Source organism: Aethalodelphis obliquidens, unplaced genomic scaffold (assembly GCF_003676395.1).
Source record: "Aethalodelphis obliquidens isolate GAN/ISIS:26980383/991018 unplaced genomic scaffold, ASM367639v1 scaffold7, whole genome shotgun sequence".
Lineage (NCBI taxonomy): Eukaryota > Metazoa > Chordata > Mammalia > Artiodactyla > Delphinidae > Aethalodelphis > Aethalodelphis obliquidens.
The window spans coordinates 8,329,748-8,351,683 of NW_020837951.1; the positions used below are offsets into that span (position 1 = coordinate 8,329,748).

At 44.7% G+C, this 21,936-nt stretch overlaps 1 protein-coding gene across 1 annotated transcript in view; it reads right to left on the reverse strand.

The window, feature by feature from the left end:
- Positions 1-21,936, reverse strand: part of GARNL3 (GTPase activating Rap/RanGAP domain like 3) — a 151,099-nt gene that overhangs the window by 123,909 nt on the left and 5,254 nt on the right. Inside the window, exon 2 of the mRNA XM_027104817.1 lies at positions 5,273-5,443. Coding sequence (XP_026960618.1) covers positions 5,273-5,443 — 171 coding nt within the window. The remainder of the gene's footprint in view (positions 1-5,272; positions 5,444-21,936) is intronic.

Below are 21,936 nucleotides of genomic sequence, written 5' to 3' on the forward strand. Positions count from 1 at the left end.
AGGTGGGCCTCCACACCTGTCTCTAGAAGACGCAGGTGTGTTTTTCCATGTGGAAACAGGAGAGGAGCTAACACACAAGCTCGGTGGGCAACCAGATCGCAAAGGTAAGAGAGGAAAAGAGGAAGGGGCAAGTCAGCTGTCCAGCCTCTTTCCTCCATGGAACTGGAGGAGAAGTTTCTTCCTGGAAACAATAGAATTTCCCCAACAGTAAACCCAAAGGCTTTCTCTCCAGCTTTGTGTTTTAAAATCAAGTAGTCCTTTACTCAGGAGCAAACTAGGTCTTTTGAGGCTTTTGGAAGCTACTTTAAAATGTCTAAATACGAAATTGCCTGATATTTGTATCACGACTTGATGATAAACTCTTTCAAATACGTGGCAACTTTCTCCAAAAGATCAAAAAGCAGACCACTGCTAATTCAGCTGAGTGAGGGAAATTAAGTCTGAATTATACTTTTTAAGAAATCCAACTTATTGGTAGTATATTGTAATTAATCACAGGAAGGACTGATGGGAAAAAAGAATGGGCAGGTAATTCAGATGGAATTAAAAACTTTTCAAACTTTCTTCCTTCTGCTCCTGGCTGACATCCGTTTAAGGCAGAACACCCCTCAAATAACCATCTTTCCAATAGCTTTCCTTTGTCTTTTCCTAATGTACTGAACTAATGAGGAAACTTTGCCTCTTGTAGGGTCAGACATGGCCCTGAAAGGAGGTTATGAATGAGGAGACGTGAGGATGCAGAGAGACTCGCCATCTGCCTTCTGCCCTCCCTTCCCAAGTGAAACAGCGTTTTCAGAGGAGCCCCGTGGCTTCCGAATCATCAAATTCAATGGAAGATTTTAGTTTCGATCTTCAAACTTTCTGTTATATTTGACACCTTCAGCCAGATCCCTGGGTCCCACCACTAAGGGTTCGAATTAAATAGGTTCCATGATCTATATTTTTGAACAAACTTCCTAAGTTATTTTTGTGACTGGTCAGAGAGCACTGCCCTTCTTGAAACTCCTCCACTGGCTTCTCTGACCCCTTTGAATTCTGTTCTCCTACCTCCTGACCACCCCTGCTCTGTTTGCCAGGGCAAGCAGAATTACCCCCTCTGCCCCTGGTAATAGACACTCCCCCACAGAACCAGGAATGGACATGTGACCCAGGCTGGGCAACTATAGTCCTTCCCCAGGGTTCTTCTAACTGATGGGGAAGATTTTTCCTCTCAACTTGCAAGTCTGTGAGAAGATACCCCATGCTGCCTGAGATCACACCCACAGCTGCATGGTGAAAACTCATGGATGGTAGGAGACAGTGAGGTCAACAGGCAGAGAGAAGCAGGGCTAAGGGGTGGAGGTAGAGGGCGTAAGAGAAGAATGGACTGACTGTTGGCAGTAGAGTCCCTGGATCCAGTCACTCCCTGAAGCGAGCGAGATCTGTCCCTTCCTGTAGTTTGGTTACATTAACCTATACATTCTCCTTTTTCGCCTAAACTATTTTGAGTTGGGTTGCTGTTACTTACACCCGAAGAGCCCTTCCCTAGTCCATCTCTTAATTGGCTTCCTGGCCTCCTCACTGTACATATCAGTGAAATTAACTCTTAAAACTCAGAGCTCAAACCACCACTTGTCTGTCTCAAAAGCCACTCAGACTCCCAATGTCCTGGCATTAAGGACAACACCTTTCACGATATGTCCCCCAATTTGACCTTCCAAACTTCCTCCTACTTCACCATACAAGTGGCAAACCAGGATCTGGCCATCCAGAATACCGTCCTCCCCACCTCTGCCAATTAAAATCTACTCAAGAAAAAGAAAAGAAGGAAGGAACGTTCTTCCTCCTTTTTCAAGATCCACTTCACATTACTCTCTCTAAGAAGACTTTTCTAAGAACTTCCTTCCTCCAAAGATGTAACTGTACCCCTCTTCAGCCCCCACGGCAGTATCTAATGATCTCTGTCCTATTCCTCACCCCACCACCCATGCATTTACCAGGTCCACTCTAACCTTCCTCTTAAATATTTCTTAACTCAGTCCCATTGCTCCTGCCACTCATCAGAACACTTAATATCTCCTATCTGGCCACTCTGATAGGTCTCCCTGCCACCAGCCTTATCCTTCTGCAATCTAGCTGCCCACTGACACCAGTTATCTTTCCAGTATGCAAATCTGATCATGCTGTGCTCTGGCTGAGAGAGTTAAGACCAAACTTCCTAGCAGGCAGGTTAAGCCCTCCCACTCCCCAGTGACTTGGCTTCTGTCTGCCATCCCAGGCTCACCACTCCCCAAGAAGCTCCAGCTGGACCTGACTGTTTGTGGTTCCCCTCAAATCCAGAATGCTTTAACGCTGCTGGCCTTTGCACAGACAGTCTCCTCTGTCTGGGGAGGCCTCCTTCACCTCTGCCTGGTAAAGTTCCCACACTTCAAGGAGTCTCTCCACTGAGAAATCTCCTTGGATTGCCCTAGGTAACAGCACTTCCATAAGCCTCGCTTAACCTGGAAGGAGATGCTTCGTTTGCATACCAGTGCTTAGCACAGGGCCCAGCACAGCACACAGGTGCTCAGTAGGTTCTTTCATAGATACCAAAAACCTTTTCTGGTGAGAATAGGCCTTGTATGACCAAGGGACCTTGCACAAGGTCCAACGTTGTGCTTGGTCAACTTTATTGGTGTCCAGTCCGGTCCTGCTATAATCTTCACCCGACAATACCAAGTCACCCTGTGGACACTGACATCCCATAAACACTTTGCTCCTGATGGCACCGCTGAGCACACTGAGATTAGGAGATGCGCACTGGCGCTAGACTGATGTAGGTTCAAATCCCTGCTCTGTCACTTACAAGCTGTGTGACCTGAACAAGTCTCTTAACTCTTCTGGACCTCAGCCTCGTCATCTGTAAGATGGAGCCTGCAGTAGTTATCTGTTTTTTTGTGAGGACTAAAAGAGAAAACGCATTTGGGATGTTTGCACAAGTGCCTGGTACACAGGTAATCAAGTTTGCTGAATGAATGAGCTAATGAATGAGCAGCCCGCAGAATGGCAGCGGTTCTTAAAAGACGCATCTTTCTAGCCTGTTTTCCAGAAAACCCAACATCTGGTTCCCGGTGGAATCAGTTTCAAGTCCGGCCCCTGAGTCTGGGGTGAAGCCCTTGGCCGGACGCCGCCCGCCCTGTCCTCACGGAAGCTTCGCTAGCCCTGCGGCCGCCAATCACCAGGGCCTGGTCCCACTCCTAACCAGATTCACCAATAGGACCCGGAAGGCACCACCTCGGGCTGCTTCCGCTGCGTCTCATAGGCTTCCCGGCAGTCCTGCCCGCCCCTTTGACTACGTCATCCGCGCGGCGCACTGTGGGGTTTGTAGTCTAGAAAGAAGCAGCGCTGAGAGTCCCGCCTGGAGCTTCAGAGGAAGGAAGAGTGGCCCTTCCCCCAACCCGTCCACCTAAGTCCACTCCCCACCCCCCCACCCCACCCTCCACCCCCGCTCCACCTTTGGTAGATAAAGCCCAGGCTTCCCTGCCCTCCTTTCTGAAGAGCTGGAGTTGCCCACACGCGGGTTACCAGCGGCCCCCAAGAAACAGGAGAATTTTGCCCAGATAATTCAGCATTCACTGAAATTTTAGATTTCAGTTTCAGATCAAGGAGACATTCAATTCCCATATTCTCATAAGTGGACCTACCGCGCCACGGTGGGGGGTATGGTGGCAGCTCTGAAAAGGCAGCGGTGACCCCAGACTTCTCTAGCTTCCCAGAAGAACCCACTGCAGAACCAGCAGTCGTGAATTTATCCAGACCCTGTGAACCTTGTCTATTTCAAATTATATTATCGTTTAAAATCAGGCAAGCTATCAGTGGCTCCTCATTGCTCGAGATATAAAAATTCATACCCCTTAGCTAGGCGTATAAGGTACTTCATAACTATTTTGTATTTATTTTTGTGTGGTTACATTTTTAAAAACAGCATTTCTCATTTGCTGCACAAGAGAATCTCCTGGGGAGCGTTATAAAATATTGGTATTTGTGTCCCACCCTAGACCTGGGACTCTTGGGCGGATGGTGCAGGCTTTCATATGTGTTAAAGTTCCCGGGATGATTCTCCTGTGCAGCCAGGGTTGAGAATCACTGCTTTAATGCCTGTCAACACTGCTGGGACCCACTTTCATGGATCCGAGCCTTTGCTCTGCACTTTCCTCTGTTTAAAGTGGCTTTCTTCCCCTTTCCGGCCTGGCGCGATGGTCATCCTGCCTGGCTAGGAGCAACTGCTCCCCGTTTTCCTCCTGGCCCTCCCGCAGATCCCCTCCTCCTATAGCACATTATACATGCTTCTTTTCTAACAGCGCTGGAGTTACTTGGTTACTTGTCTGCCTCCCTGGAAAGGCTGTCCCTGAAGAGTCCTCTTTCATCCACTCCAGAGCCACTGAATCAGAATCTCTGGGGTTGGCCTTAGGTACAGTAAGCATCAATAATATTTGTTGCCTTGAACTGATGAAGCATCTCATTTGCTTTTAAGGCAATTAGACCGTTGCAACTAGTTGCCTTTGATTTCCCTGGAAAGCTAAGCACCACTGTGTTGTAGCATCTTCTTCATTCATTACTTATTCATTCATCCAACAAATATTGTGCACTATAACAAAGCCCTGGGGATTCAGGAGTAAACAGGAAAACATAGTTACCACCCTATGGGACCTGGAATCTATTAATATATTAGTTATAGCATAGTTATTATCATTTCTTCTGAATAATAATTGGAATTTTTTCCCCTTCTAGATACTATTTGATATTCACGGGTGAGGAGATGTCATATTCTCTTATATCCCCAGTATGTTGCTGGCACATTGAGGGCATTCTGTAAATGTTTACTGAATCAAGGTACCACATTTCATAGCACTTGTCACAATCTGTATTTATTTGTATGATTCGTATTTATTTGTATGATTTGTATGATTATTTCGTACTTGTCACAATTCGTATTTATTTGTATGATTATTTGATTAACGGCTATCTGTTCCATGAGCTGTAAATCCCCTGAGGGCAGGAACTGAATCCCTTTTGCCTGCCATGCCTGAGACAAGGCCTGGCCAGAGCAGGTGCTCAATGAACATTGCTAAGTAAATAAATAAATACACATAAGGCACCATTAAGAACAGAAATGAAATCTCCCAACCAAATATCCATTCCTCTCTCTCATTATTCTTCCCCCCAAAGATAATTTTCTTCCTGAGCATTAAGGGATTTCTAGTTAGAGTAAGCGTGAGCCCCAACTGAGATGATGCTTCTCTTACTTACTTACAGGTTGACCTGGGCCTCTACTTCAGGGTCTTTTGTTGGCCACGTCTGCAGGGGCTGGATGCCAAAGGAGAGAGACGACTTGGCTTTCCATAGAAGGGTCTGTGCCATCTGACTCCCACTGGACCCTTTCGTCAGCGGATCCATCAGTGGGCCTGGAGGCTGCAGTGCTGTACTGAAACAGAAAGAGTTGGGAAAGGCACTTAGAACAGAGAAGAACAAGGGCCCATCGCTGGCCCATTCTGGCCACTCCTCCACAGGGGCCAGCCCATCAGTAATGAGGAGGGGTAAAGCCAAGGCCCTCCCAAGACCCAGGTGCCCCACTAAGACAGCACCACGCCCTTCCTGCACACTGTGGCCTCGTGGAACCGTCCAAATCCTATCCAAATCCTATCCAAAAACCGTCCAAATCCTATCACATCCCTCAGCAATGAGTGGAGTCCTCCACACTCTCAAGTCAGCGGGGTCGAAGGTAAAAGGAGAAAAGTGAGCATGTGAACCATCACAAACTTATTTAGAAAAAGGCAACATTCACTGAGGAAGGGAAAGCTCTGTCTGGAGTACCTTCAGAGGATGGACCTCATGGCCATTGGCGTTTGGTCCAGGAGTGCCTGGTTTATCTCCCAATTTCCATTTAAAATAGCCAAGAAAAGCCATAAAAAGAGCCTACACTGGCAACAACACTGTAGACAAAAGGACCAAACCCACATTCAAGAGTAATAGCATAGAGGAAGTAAGCAGTAAATGCTTGCTGAATTAACAAATGGGAATAAATTGGGAAATGCACTGCTGAAACACGTCTGCTGCTTTCTCTGATGACACAGCGAGGAAGGAGGTAAGGTGATTCTGGGATGAAGAAGGGTGGCTTTGTTAGGGAAATGTAGGCATCCCTGCTTTTTCGGATTGGAATTACTTTCTGAGCCAATCAGGAGCGTTCTTCCCCCACCTCTACCTCAGGTGACACACAAATTAGCAAAGAAAATCCAAATACTTGGAAGTGGGAAAATAAAAATAAAAAGCAATCTTAGATAACACTTATGTCAAAAGGGACTCTTTATATCGTCTTCTTAATAAAACGCTGTGACGAGGCAGAAGACAAGAGACCTCGTGGTCTTATTAGTGAGGAAGAGGCATCTGCACAGGGAGCCACCATCCTGCTGCAGGGTTTGGATGCCAAGAGAAGTGACTCCATACAGCCTGGGTATTTGGAGCCAGATGGGCACTGCCCACTCCCAAGCTGCTACACTAGTACCAATTATAGGCTGCAGGCATGTCGCAAAAGAAAAAAAGGCCACTCTTGCCAGGTCCCCCTGGTATTCCTCCTTTATAAGTGATGACCCATCCTCCCCCATCACCTTACCTGGGCCTGAGAAGCCACAGGCTGCATGTCTGACCCAGACTGCTGGATAATCTTACTCTAAGCTGGCTTCAGGCCACTCATCTTGGCAGAAACTCTATAGACATGAAAGGCTCAAGCCTTCCACATACGACAAATGGCAAGAAGGGAAGGTTCTGCTATGATGTCAGTTGTTCTTTACTCACTGGAACCTCAAGTCTTCTGCAACCCAGGGTCACTAGAGTTTATGGCTGCCTTAGCAATAAACAAACAAATAAATAACAAAGCAGGGCTTCTGGATGAGAGACATATTTTTTTCTTTGAACCCTCTAGATTTTTTTTAAATTACAAAAATAACACTTGTATGCAAAACATTTATTAAGAAAATGTTCCTTTCTTAATCATGCAAGTTAAAAAAAAAAGAAAAGGAAAGAAACTGCTCCTAAAAGAAACCAATAAGCAGGACAGGGAGGTGAGGTTTCATTTTCAGGCAAAGTCCTGTGAAGGTTCAGCTTCAACTTGAGTGGACCTGGGCTGTCCCACGCGGCAGCCATGCGCCACCTGTGACCACTGAGCAAGGAAATGGGTCAGGCAAAGCAAGACGTGCGTGTGTAAAACACACACCGGACTTGGAAGACTTAGTACAAATAACACAGGATGCAGAACGTCTCAATAATTTTTATGTTGATTACATGTTGAAGATAAAGTGTATCAGAATTGATTTTAACGTGGCTACTAGAAAATGAAAATCACATGCACAGCTTGCTTTACAATCTGCTCGGGGTTGGTTACACCGCAGAGCTGTCCCACCTGCGAAGAGGAACCGAGAGCCCCGGGTCGGGGTGAGGGCTGTAAAGTCCCCGGGTACTTGGCACTCTCTGCACAGGTGGGCAAAGCAGCTTCGGTGAGCAAGGGCAGCCCACCTAGGAAGAGTCGCCACCCAGGTGTGGGTATTGGAGAAAAAGTGCACTGAAGAGAGGAGGGGAGAAGATTCCAGAAATGGTGAGGGGACCCGATGGCAGGCACGACATCCCCAACTCCACTCCCTTTCCTCTCCCAGTTAACGGTTTGGTATTATTCCCATCACTCCTCTCTCTACGTATTTGCAACCTTTATGTGAGACACATACGGAGAATATATAATGCTCTGTGACCTGCAATTCTCCCTAAAGCACAGTCTTAGCCATCTTTGTAAATCAGTAAATAAGGTACATCTTAACATGGAACATTACAGAATGGGATAACCTCATATGCTGCTTACATTTTTTTAATCTTTAAATACTAAGATTATTTCATTGTTTTAGTGTTATTGTCTAGCCCTTTCATCTTTAAAATTTGTTTAGAAACACTTAAATGCTAGTTCCTTTAAACCTTTCCCACCATTTAATTTTGTCTTTTTGCCATATCTTTACCCTTAGAGTTTCTGAGTTCTTTTTTTATACTTTCATCTAATTCTTTAGGTTCATTTTCTAACTGTTCAGATGCTGTCTCATCACTGTTAATTTTAATCATTTTCCTCATTTCTGTTAAATTTTCTAGACTTAACTTTCTAATTTAAAAAATGTATGTTCCTCTTAATCTTCTGACATATTTTATCTTTCTTGTCTCACTATTTAAAATATTCAGCAGAGGAAGAACTTCTTGGAAAATGGCAGAGGAAGTGCTCATTTGCATAACTCCTTGGAACCCATGGAAATAAGAAAAAATAGCCCAATACATAGAAGAAAACTCACTGAAACAAGAGAATGACCAAACTCCATGCTATAATTCTGAAGATCTGCTGTATACAATTAATCGTGGACAGACTGAAAGCGAACATCAAGGTCTACCTAGCTTATATAACGTGAGGAAAATGGGCAAGAATGTCCTAAAGGCCGACAGTGCCCGATCTGGAGGGCTGAGGCCTGGAAGCATGGGCAGCACTGGGGCAGAAGCTGTTTGTTCTTTGTGTGTCACTGCCCCAGCTTTTTAACAAGGGGTGGCCTAATCTGAGGAAAAGCTGAAGGAGAGAAGGAAAAGTATATCTTAAGAGCCATCTGAACCTCTTGAAAGATTATTAACCAATTACATTTGAACCCACTAAAAGAAGGTCCACGAATCATGGGAAATCGCACTGACCCAGACCCTCTTTGGAGCAGGCTGTCTGCCCTGAAGTGGGGGGGGGCGGGGAAGGCTGAAAATTTAAGGAGAGTCCTGCCACGGGGTCACATATACCACAGGCACAGGGGACTCTGCAGACAGGAGGGCAGGCATGGGGGGAGTGTAAAACCAGATGGCACGTTCCCACTGTCTCTGTCCCACTTCCCAAGAAGCATCAAAGCCAGACCTCCAGCACCAGCTCTGAAAGAGAAGATTCACCATCGCTCAGAGAGGCAGGGAAAGGAGTCAAGGTGAATCTACCCATATTATCAGTGGGTAAACACAGACCCAGACAGAGCTGCTTCTATCCCAGACGAACATGCAGGAAAAAATTAGCACAGGACCTATGAAAAGAGGTTTGCAAAAGGCAGATGACGAGTAGAGACGCGAAGATTTTTAACAGGGATCAGATGAAACATATAAGAGCTTTGTTTTCTCAAGAAAATGAGAGAGTAAGAACTCAAAACAGAAGATCAAATAATACATAGACAGACTTCTCAAGGTTCTAGGATAAAAATCCCAGAGTGTGACCGGAAAAGGGTTGATTCACGTCGTGGAGGTGCTTTCTGGGAGGGGAGTGGGCCTGAAGGGGAGGAAATGAGGGCCTCTGTGAGTGAATCTCCCTGGCCTGGGGGCAGCCCTCAGAAGCACACAGCTTACACTTTTCTCCTCTGTGACTCCCAAGCCCTCAGCGCAACTTGAGTGTTCATATTGTGAGTCTAAACAGATGGGAGTAAAGAGAAATGTGGCCTCCTTCACAGTTAGTCCTCTGCTGATGGCCACGAGGACGCAGTCACTGAGAAGAACCGTCCAGAAGCCCGAGACGGGGACCAGCAGCTGTGGGGGCCATAGCCAGGCCTGCTGAGGCCCAGTGATGCAGCGAGAACAGACCGCGGGGAAACACAACTGTGGCACAAGTGCTGTCTCTCTCATACACTGGTAGGTAGAGCCCTGAAGGCAGCAAATGTCATAGAAGGTAACAAGGTCTCAGTTCTGGCTCCTTCGATGTGGCTGATATCTCCCCTGGTGAGGGCCATGATTCCATAAGGAACACGGGAAACTTCTGGGAGCCACACCCACTCCCTTGCGTCATTGATCTTGTATCCTCATTCGGATTGTTGGCTGAAAACAACCTTAAACCAAGCACAAGTCATCATTCTTGCTTATCTGCAACCAAAATCAGCAGCTGGGGCCTGAGCTGGCTCAGTAGCCAAGGGAGCAGTAACCCCTACAGAGCTGGGGTCAGCGGGAATACAAATCCCTTCTGTCCCCAGATCGAAACTGCCCCTCCCGCACGCCGTCACTCCCCACCTTGCAACATTCTTCCTCCGTGGCACTCACGGCCACTGGAGCCTTCCCAGTTATGTGTTTGTTTACTGGTACACTGTCTGCCTCCCACCCTCCCTCCACTGGAATGTTAGGTCCATGAGAGCAGGGGCCCCATCTGCCTTGTTCACGGTCTACGTCCAGTGCCTAGCACAGAGAAGGGCTCAGTAAATATGTTTGTTTGTTTGTTTAAATAAATAAATTTATTTATTTTTGGCTGCATTGGGTCTTTGTTGCTGCATGTGGGCTTTCTCTAGTTGCGGCGAGTGGGGTCTACTCTATTCTTCACGGGTTTCTCATTGCAGTGGCTTCTCTAGTTGCAGAGCATGGGCTCTAGGCGTGCAGGCTTCAGTAGTTGTGGCATGCAGGCTCAGTACTTGTGGCTCGCGGGCTCTAGAGCACAGGCGCAGTAGTTGTGGTGCACGGGCTTAGTTGCTCCACGGCACGTGGGATCTTCCCGGACCAGGGCTTGAACCTGTGTCCCCTGCATTGGCAGGTGGATTCTTAACCACTGCGCCACCAGGGAAGTCCAGTAAATATATTTTGAATGAATAATTGACTACGGGAATGCCGCAAAAATATGAGGAAAGTGTTCATACGGAATAGAGAGACTTTGTCGGGCTGTTCTGGCCCTGTTTGAATGAGGTCGCTGGTGGCCCCAGTCAGACCGCTATGGGACCTACTCTATTTCTTTATCAACCTCTGGCAGGCAGCTGCTCTGTGAGGACTGTGACAAGTGGAGCAAAGGCAATCCATCTGCCGAGCATCAGCCCAGGCCTGATATATGGCACTGACGCTAGGAAAGACTTCATGGCTGGCAGCTCTTCTAAAGACACTTGTCTCTCTGGTCATAAAATGCGAGACAGGCATTTATGTCCTAACTTTCATTTGTGTTAAAACTATGCAATCACCGACACTTAACTGTTGGAAAATCCACTTCACGCTGCCATCTGAGTCTTGATTTCCCATTTTTACCTCCTCGCCCACTAAAAGGGCTCCGAGATAGGCGTGCCAGGTATGTAGCCGCACACCAGTGTGTGCTACCAACTTTGGATCAGTGTGTCTTATTTATGTTTGCTGTGACTGAAGAAAGATGCTGTCTGTGGCAGATACTTTGGAACAACTTGCAGAAGTTGGAAGGCTAAGACGCAATGTCCTAACCTGCTTGGCAGTTTAGAGTTCCGGACATGATTTACAGTCCACATGCTAAATCAGATGCACTCATGAGCGACTGGTGGGGAGCGGAGCCAGGCAGATGAAGAGAGAGGACAAAGGGCATCCGCTTGCTTTTACAGATCATGACAGAGCTGTTGTGGTCCTGGAGTCAGCAGCTTCTTGATTCTCTGGCTTTCTGAGGGAGCAGGGACAGCTTTGTTCAATGCTGCCCGTGGGCTTCCTCTAGTTGTGGCGAGCGGGGGCTACTCTTCAATGCGGCGCATGGGCTTCTCATTGCGGTGGCTTCTCTTGTTGCGGAGCACGGGCTCTAGAGCGCAGGCTCAGTAGCTGCGGCGCATGGGCTTCATTGCTCCGTGGCATGTGAGATCGCCCTGGACCAGGGCTCGAACCTGTGTCCCCCGCATTGGCAGGCGGATTCTCAACCACAGCACCACCAGGGAAGCCCTGCAGCTGCTTCTTGATAGATCAGCTTCTTGTTATGCAGTGGCAGCCTCCCTGATCAGTGCAGAGCAGAGTGGTTCTGGGGGCAGGAGTTGTGACTGGGAGCTCAGACTAGAATCTGCTCTCCAGCCCTGCCAACAATTCTGTAAGCACTTAATTTCCATATCACTATTATATCTCATTCTGTTTCTACCAGGTAAAGTGGATTCTGTCGTCTGCAACAGATTACTGACCGATAGGCCTTATATAGTGATGTCTGTCCAATTGGGTTTTGAGCTTAACAGTTCGTGTGACCCCGTGCAGGGTGCAGAGTATGCACAATCTTTTTCTGGTGGGAGCAGTGGTATAACCTCCAGCGGGCAAGAAAAAGAGACTATGTACTTTGATGGGAAGACATTTTGCCTTGTGAGTTTAAAAGAGAGCTTGCTCAAAGCACTAGGCATTTCTGTTCCAATCAGTAAAGAGGTGTTGAAGGGCAACCAAAAGAACACACACTGGGGCTTCCCTGGTGGCGCAGTGGTTGAGAGTCCGCCTGCCGATGCAGGGGACACGGGTTTGTGCCCCGGTCTGGGAAGATCCCACATGCCGCGGAGCGGCTGGGCCCGTGAGCCATGGCCGCTAAGCCTGCGCGTCCGGAGCCTGTGCTCCGCAACGGGAGAGGTCACAACAGTGAGAGGCCCGCGTACCGCAAAAAAAAAAAAAAAAAGAACACACACTAATTGCGGACATTTCTAAGGTCACTGCTACGCTGGAGCAGTGACTGTGAGATCACTACCCCCGACCTGCTTTTGTGTTGTCTTGAGCCTTTCCAGGTGTGTCACCTAAAACTGTTGTATCCAAAAGTGCACTGAAAACACAGAACAGTTGAGAAATACTAGTCTAAACTATAGATGGTTTAACCTCCAGTAATAAAAATTTTACTGCATCTTGAAGTAGCCATGTTAGCTTGGGGCACACTGACTGCTGGAATGTACTTTTCGCGTATTGAGTCCAGTCTGTTTTATTATCCCTCGTACCCACTGTGATTTTAAGTCTAGCCCTGGGCCATGCACAGAGTGGGCCTGATTCCTTTTTCATACGACACCCTTTCAAATGTGGGAGGGCAGCTTTTATATCCTCTGTGAATTTTCTCTTTTTCAAGTAAAACACCCCCTCTCCCTACTGAAATCTTTTTTTTCTTTACTGGACCATTCCCATCAGACATAAATATCTTTATAAAACAAAAGCAGAACACTCCAAACCAAAATCAAATAAAACGGTTTTTCAACTCACATCCCTTCCACCCCTGCAAAAAGCTGACTAGTTTCACTGTTCCCAGTTCCTGTCCTTCCATTATCTCTCAAAGCCAGTCAGTGCGACTTTCATCCTTACTGTTCCAAAGGACAGCTATTGTCAAAGGCCACCTATGACCCACATGATGCTAAACCAATGGTCAATTCTTGGCTCTCCACTGGGTGACCCAGCAGCAATATCTGACACCAAAAAATCATTCCCTCTTTCTGTTTTTTTTAAAAATGTTTATTTACACTAATTCCTCCGCCCCCCGCAATTAAATTACATCATGTATCCATGACACAATGGTTTCACATATAAGTTTCAAAGTCTAACTTTTACTTGGGATTTATATGAACAGTTAACCTAAGTCCATCAAATCATAGTCATCCTTCCCACTAATAGTTTATTTATTGATTCCCTTTTCCTAAAGTCTCCTGATATCCCATACATTTTTTCCCACAATTTTTTTTACCTTTCCCTATTTCACTATGATTCATAGTCACATTAAAGAACAAAACAAAAACCTGGATGCATTCTTTCAAACATTTCCTACCTGAGGGTCCACATCTACACTGTCCAATAAGGCAGCCACAAACCACACGTGGCTCTTGAGCACTTAAATGTGGCTGCTCTTGGGCTTCCCTGGTGGCGCAGTGGTTGAGAGTCCGCCTGCCAATGCAGGGCACATGAGTTCGTGCCCCGGTCCGGGAAGATCCCACATGCCGCAGAGCGGCTAGGCCTGTGAGCCATGGCCGCTGAGCCTGCGCGTCCAGAGCCTGTGCTCCGCAACGGGAGAGGCCACAACAGTGAGAGGCCAACGTACCGCAAAAAAAAAAAAAAAATGTGGCTGCTCTGAAATACAAAGTATCATCAGAGATTACTACAAGCAACTCTATGCCAATAAAATGGACAACCTGGAAGAAATGGACAAATTCTTAGAAAAGCACAACCTTCCAAGACTGAACCAGGAAGAAATAGAAAATATGAACAGACCAATCACAAGCACTGAAATTGAAACTGTGATTAAAAATCTTCCAAAAAACAAAAGTCCAGGACCAGGTGGCTTCACAGGTGAATTCTATCAAACATTTAGAGAAGAGCTAACACTGATCCTTCTCAAAGTCTTCCAAAATATAGCAGAGGGAGGAACACTCCCAAACTCATTCTACGAGGCCACCATCACCCTGATACCAAAACCAGACAAAGGTGTTACAGAAAAAGAAAACTACAGACTAATATCTCTGATGAACATAGATGCAAAAATCCTAAACAAAATACTAGCAAACAGAATCCAACAGCACATTAAAAGGATCATACACCATGATCAAGTGGAGTTTATCCCAGGAATGCAAGGATTCTTTAATATATGCAAATCAATCAATGTGATACACCACATTAACAAATTAAGGAATAAAAACTATATGATCATCTCAATAGATGCAGAAAAAGCTTTTGACAAAATTCAACACCCATTTATGATAAAAACTCTCCAGAAAGTAGGCATAGAGGGAACTTACCTCAACATAATAAAGGTCATATATGACAAACCCACAGCCAACATCGTTCTCAATGGTGAAAAACTGAAACCATTTCCTCTAAGATCAGGAACAAGGTAAGGTTGCCTACACTCACCACTCTTATTCAATACAGTTTTGGAAGATTTATCCACAGCAATCAGAGAAAAAAAAGAAATAAACAATCCAAATCAGAAAAGAAGAAGTAAAACAGTCACTGTTTGCAGATGACATGATACTATACATAGAGAATCCTAAAGATGCTACCAGAAAACTACTAGAGCTAATCAATGAATTTGGTAGAGTAGCAGGATACAAAATTAATGCACAGAAATCTCCTGCATTCCTATACACTAATGATGAAATATCTGAAAGAGAAATTAAGGAAACACTCCCATTTACCACTGCAACAAAAAGAATAAAATACCTAGGAATAAACCTACCTAAGGAGACAAAAGACCTGTATGCAGAAAACTATAAGACACTGATGAAAGAAATTAAAAATGATAAAAACAGGTGGAGAGATATACTATGTTCTTGGATTGGAAGAATCAACATTGTGAAAATGACTATAATACCCAAAGCAATCTACAGATTCAATGCAATCCCTATCAAACTACCAATGGCATTTTTCACAGAATTAGAACCAAAAAATCACACAATTTGTATGGAAACACAAAAGACCCAGAATAGCCAAAACAATCTTGAGAAAGAAAAACAGAGCTGGAGGAATCAGGCTCCCGGACTGCAGACTATACTACAAAGCTACAGTAATCCAGACAGTATGGTACTGGCACAAAAACAGAAATATATATCAGTGGAACAGGATAGAAAGCCCAGAGATAAACCCACGCACATATGCACATATCCTTATCCTTGATAAAAGAGGCAAGAATATACAATGGAGAAAAGACACCCCCTTCAATAAGTGGTGCTGGGAAAAACTAGACAGCTACATGTAAAAGAATGAAATTAGAACACTCCCTAACACTATACACAAAAATAAACTCAAAATGGATTAAAGACCTAAATGTAAGGCCAAACACTATAAAACACTTAGAGGAAAACATAGGCAGAACACTCTATGACATAAATCACAACAAGATCCTTTTTGAGCCACCTCCTAGAGAAATGGAAATAAAAACAAAAATAAACAAATGGGACCTAATGAAACTTAAAAGCTTTTGCACAGCAAAGGAAACCATAAACAAGATGAAAAGACAACCCTCAGAATGGGAGAAAATATTTGCAAATGAAGCAACTGACAAAGGATTAATCTCCAAATATACAGGCAGCTCTTGCAGCTCAATATCAAAAAAACAAACAACTGAATCCAAAAATGGGCTGAAGACCTAAATATACATTTCTCCGAAGAAGATATACAGATTGCCAACAAACACATGAAAGGATGCTCAACATCACTAGTCATTAGAGAAATGCAAATCAAAACTACAATGAGGTATCACCTCATACCAGTCAGAATGGCCATCATCAAAAAATCTACAAACAATAAATGCTGGAGAGGGTGTGGAGAAAAGGGAACCCTCTTGCACTGTTGGTGGGAATGTAAATTGATACAGCCACTATGGAGAACAGTATGGAGGTTCCTTAAATAACTAAAAATAGGACTACCATACGACACAGCAATCCCACTACTGGGCATATACCCTGAGAAAACCATAATTTAAAAAGAGTCATGTACTACAATGTTCATTGCAGCACTCTTTACAATAGCCAGGACACGGAAGCAACCTAAGTGTCCATCGACAGATGAATGGATAAAGAAGATGTGGCACATATATACAATGGAATATTACTCAGCCATAAAAAGAAACGAAATTGAGTTATTTGTAGTGAGGTGGATGGACCTAGAGTCTGTCATACAGAGTGAAGTAAGTCAGAAAGAGAAAAACAAATACCGTATGCTAACACATATATATGGAATCTACAAAAAAAAAAAATGGTTCTAATGAACCTAGGGGCAGGACAGGAATAAAGACACACACGTAGGGAATGGACTTGAGGACATGGAGAGGGGGAAGGTTAAGCTGGGACGAAGTGCGAAAGTAGCATTGACATATATACACTATCAAAAGTAAAATAGATAGCTAGTGGGAAGCAGCTGCATGGCACAGGGAGATCAGCTTGGTGCTTTGCGACCACCTAGAGGGGTGGGATAGGGAGGGTGGGAGGGAGACGCAAGAGAGGGGATATGGGGATATATTTATATGTACAGCTGATTCACTTTGTTATAGAGCAGAAAGTAACAGAACATTGTAACGCAATTATACTCCAATAAAAATGTTTACAAAAAAATGTGGCTGCCCTGAACCGAGATGCTGAAGTGTAAAATACATACCAGATTTCAAAGACAGTACTGAAAAGAAAAGGAAATTATCTTAATTGTTTTTAATATTGATTACATGTTAAAATGATAATATTTTGGATATATTGAGTTAAACAAAATAAACTATTGAAATTCATTTCATTTTTTATTCACTTTTTAAAATATGGCCCCTAGAAAATCTTAAATTCCATATGTAATTCTACACACTTGCTATCACCAGAAGAAGCCACTTACTTCGTTTCACTAAACATCCATGAACATCCTAGATATCTTTCCAAGTCAGAATACAGATTGGTATCAGTCTTTTTAACAGATGATTAGCAGCGTATTGACACATTCCTGATGGACTTCTTTTTACACTTTTACAAGCAATCCTACAGTGAACAGCCTTCTGTATACAGCTTCTTGGGCAGCCACATCTCATTGCTAACTCATATTTGCCTCCTGTCCTCTAAAATCGTAGCTCTAGAGACAACCACACGTGTGGTTCAGACTTTCCAACACCTCTACACTTGCGTGCTGCTTTAAAATTTTTTTCCCCAGGAAAACCAGCAGTGAGTCTCACTGTACAGGCCAAATCTCCTGATTTTCCTACAGCATGGTTTGTCAGGCTTCATCTCTGTTCAGATCTTCAGCTCTGGAAACCAGACAGCCAAATATAATTTCTCATATTAACCTTCTAAAGCAAAACTAATTTGACTATTGTCTTCCTCCAAGAGAGGAATCTGGTTTGTATTAACTCAAACTCTTAGTGAATAATAAAAGTTGTTTTTTTCCCTTCTCTTAGGAGAACAGACATAATATGAAAATTAATTTTCTCTGTTGGCCCTAAGAGCCCATTATGTCAGCCCGATACAAGACAGCTCCCAATAGCCTTTCTCAGGAAGACTGCTGTTTTTCCAAAAGAAAATTGACAGCTGCAGATCTATTTGTGATTAAATACTTAAGGGCCTGACACACAAAAAAAGAATAATGACATAATATAGAGGGACAAAGGCTGTGAAAACAGCTCATATTAAAATGCTTGTTTACAAGCATGGGGGAAAAAAAGCCTCCTGAAAAAAAAAGAAAAAGAAAAAAAAATCTAAGAATCTAAGAGTCAGGAGAAACATAAGGAAGAAGAAAAGAAGGCAACCAAATGCATAATGGATAACTGTTCTTTTCTGATTCTGTCTTGGCCTGGAAAGCCATCTTTAGGAACACGAAAGCATTTGTCTTGGCATCAAATTTGTTCTCACAAGGCGTGGGTTATATGCATTACTAATAAGGAAGCCGCTATGTAGGAAGCAATATCTGGGAAAGTGGAAAATATGTTTTCCATTTGTAATTCAAAATCTTCTGTCTATGTAGGGCTCTTCCCTCCCTGTGGCTAAACATAGTAAGCATAATTTAACCACTCAACTAAGGTAGTCTTTTACAATGAGTACTAAAAAATGCAGAAATCCCATTCTGTGATTCTAGGGTGACATCTGGGTATCTATAATTTGGAAAGCTTCCCAAATGTAATGGCACTGTTTTTGGGCAGGGGGGCAATCCAGTATCCATTCCCCTTCTTCTGGTAATAGTAATATGATTTTTCCTTTGGGGAATCCCTTCCTTGTGGTCTCTATGAAGTGATCTAACCCCTCAGTTCTGGGTTGGGCACATGACCCAGGCCCAGCCAATTAGCATGTTTTACCCCCTTCTGGCCAAAATGACTGGTTCACAGATGAGCAGAGAACCCAAGAGATCCAACGAATGTCAAGCCTGGGACGTGCTCTAGAACCTTTGAGAAAGAGGTAATATCTTTCTGCTGGGATTATCCATTGATAGAAAGTAATCATGGACTCATTCATTTTCTTTGCCTCCAAGAGGAAAGGCCTTGAGGACAAGGTCAACCCAGAAAATGAAGAAAGATTACTGATGACATTATTTGAGCACCTGGATCTAACCTCTCCTAAAGCTTGGTCTCCCCCAGCATTCTGCAGTTGCATGAACTGATGATTCTCCTCTGCTTGCCATTCATAGCCTTTGATAATCTTTAAAAAAATTTTAACAACTGGTAAGGCACTAATCAGAAGAGGTGCAATGTGTTACTCGTCCTGCTTGTAGCTGAAGGAGAACTGTTCAATGGTGATTACAACTGAGTAGCCAGGAGTAGGAATCACTTGACCACAATCCAAGCCACCACTTTTCACCTGGTATCAGAGCCACAGGCATTGCCTACTGCAAGTGGCTATGAAAGCAGAATTATGAATGATGGCTGGTAAGTATAATGAGGCAAGATTTGACTTCACTATTAGGGAAAGATAATAGAGTTGCCCAATAACAAAAAGGCTTGCAGTAGTGGGTTCCCTGACCTTAGATGTAATAAGCAGAAGTTGGATGACCAGCTGCAAGTGTTGTTGTAGAAAAGATTCCTGTATTATCCTAGAGGAGTGGTTTTCAAAATATGTCCCTGAGCCAGCAGTACTGACATTACTTGTGAGCTTGTTAGAAATACAATTCATAGACCCACCCTGACCTAGGAAATCAGAATCTGGGGGTGGGGGTGGGGGAGGGGCAGAAAACAGTCTTAAGAAGCCCTCCTGGTGATTCTCATATATGTCAGGTTTGAGAACCACTCTATTAGACTTGAGAGCACTGGTTCTCAAACAGTTTCCTAAGCCCCCAGCCCCAGAGATTCTGATTGAGTAAATTTAGGGTTGGGCTTGAAAATTTGCATTTCTAACAAGTTCCCAGGTAATGCTGACGCTGCTGATCCCGGGACCACACTTTAAGTACCACTGTCTGAGAGGTTGACCTAAGAGATGTCTAAAGTTCCATTCAATGTTGAGATTCTTTGATATTGAGGATTTGCGCTGCAAATCCAGTCCTACTACATAACCCTGTTAATGCTTTGATTCACATGTGGTCTGGCTCCACGAAGTGTTGCAGCCAAAATGACACCGCTCAGCAAGAGAGGAGTACTTTAAAATAACTCAGGTTCATCACAAAGTCACAAAAGATAACAGATATATTTCTTAAAATATATCTTAGAGCAACAAAAACAATAGGGAAACCTATTAGCCACACTCAGACGAAGTAGGTGTTTCTGCACCCCTATAGGTTTTTATTCAGGCAGTCCTAACCAGTGCCCTATGGACCTATTGTCCTTGGCCTCAATCCCTCTTTTCCTAAATCTACAGCTCAAAAAACTACAAGAAAGCAAGGCAGGACCTTGCTCTGAGGGCAGCGGAGGAGGAAAAACTGAATGGGCAAAGCTAGAATTTTAATGAGGCATGGGAAGGGAAAAGTTGAGAACCTTCACATAAACATTAATCATTTTTGTCCATAACAGTTATGATTTAGTGATGCTTTGTGCCAGACACTGTTTTTAGCACTTTGCACAAATCAGTTCACTTAAAGCTCACATCAATATTGTGAGAGCGGTGTGACTGTCATTTTACAAATGAGTTAACCAAGGCTCAGAGGGGTTAATCAACTTGTCCAAGGCCACACACACAGCAAGAGAAAAGTCAGAAACCTGAGCCCAGGTCTGTGTCGCTCCAAAGCCCTTGTTCTCGAACACAGCCTGATATGCCTTCCTACAAAATGAGGACAATCACATCTAGGTCAAGCGGCTTCACAGCATCAGCGTCTGGCCCTTCGGCCTCCAGGTTTCCCAGCTAGTCCTCCTCACTGCCACCTGCTCGGAGGCCTCTTGCCTGGGCCCCTCCTTGCTCCTTTGTGTTCATTATGTGTTGTGTCTGCCTGCCAGTTGTCGGAGCTGATACAGCACTGGTCCCCAACCCCCAGGCCGCAGACCGGTTTTGGTCCTTGGCCTGTTAGGAAGCAGGCCACACAGCGGGAGGCGAGCGGCAGGCGAGTGAGCAAGGCTTCATCTGCTGCTCCCTGTCACTTGTGTTACCACCTGAACTATCCGCCCCAACCCTAGTCCGTGGAAAAATTGTCTTCCACGAAGCAGGTCCCTGGTGTCAAAAAGGTTGGGGACCACTGTGATACAGGATAGTCAGCAAAGACAGTTGCCATCCTGAAATAATGCCTTTTTTGCCTTGATGTCACCAAGATGATTGAGTAAATATGGTTAAACCAGATTCTGAAAGGCCCTAAACACAAGGCAGTGGCATTTAAACTTGACACAATAGGAAATGAGAAGTAGTGGGGGACTTTTGGAGTAAGGGAGGCTAATCTGGCAACACGCCCACAAATTAGGCCAAGGCTCTCTCCCCTGGCTGTCCATCACAATCACCTGCATCCCACACCCCATTACCACCCTGGACTTCCTGGAACAATAGGCCTGGAGGAGGGACCCACACACTTGTATGGTTAAGATGTTTCACAGGTGACTGTTCTTCGTTGGCCCTAAAAGTCCACGATGTCAGCCCAAAACAAGACAGCTCTTAATATTTCTCACTTAAAAGTGAGATGATTTGGATTAATGGATTAAAGAGGTAATTTTTTTTTAAAGCAACAGAAACATTAGGAGAAACTGTAGATGAACATTTATCTTTTTAAGTCAGGGAGGCCTTTTCTAACTAAGCATAAACAGGAGGAATAAATTAGTAGATTTGACTAAACTTAAAAAAAAATGATAATAAAGTCTATCAAAAAAACACCATAAAGAAAGTTAAAAGGCAAATAATGAAGTGCAAAAAATATTTGCTACAGAAGGTGGAGTCAAGATGGCAGTGTGGGAAGACATGGAGTTAGTGTCTCCCCACAACTAGGGCGCCTGCCGGCCGCTGGTGGGAAATGATGACATCCAAGGAGATGGGAAGAACCCCAAAGTGAACTGGTAGGACACAGAGGGACTGAGGGGGGAGGAGAAGTGGAGGCCAGACAGGATCTGCACCCCTGAAGCTGGGGAGATCAGGAGAGGCAGGTGTGAGGGGCCCTCCCAGGCTGGAGGAGCAGGAGAGGAGAAGAGTGCATCTGCCCCGCCCACTTGAGCCCAAGGAGCCTGCTGGGCTGCCTGGTGAGGTCCCATGCCCTCTGAGACCAGGGGTGGGGGGCACGACTGGGCCCCTTCTGTTCCTTGAGCCTAAGACCCACCCCCCACAGTCCCCAGGGCCTTTTCCAGCCCCGTGGGTCCTAAGCATAGGCCCTGCCCACCACCCAAACCTTGCAAAAAAA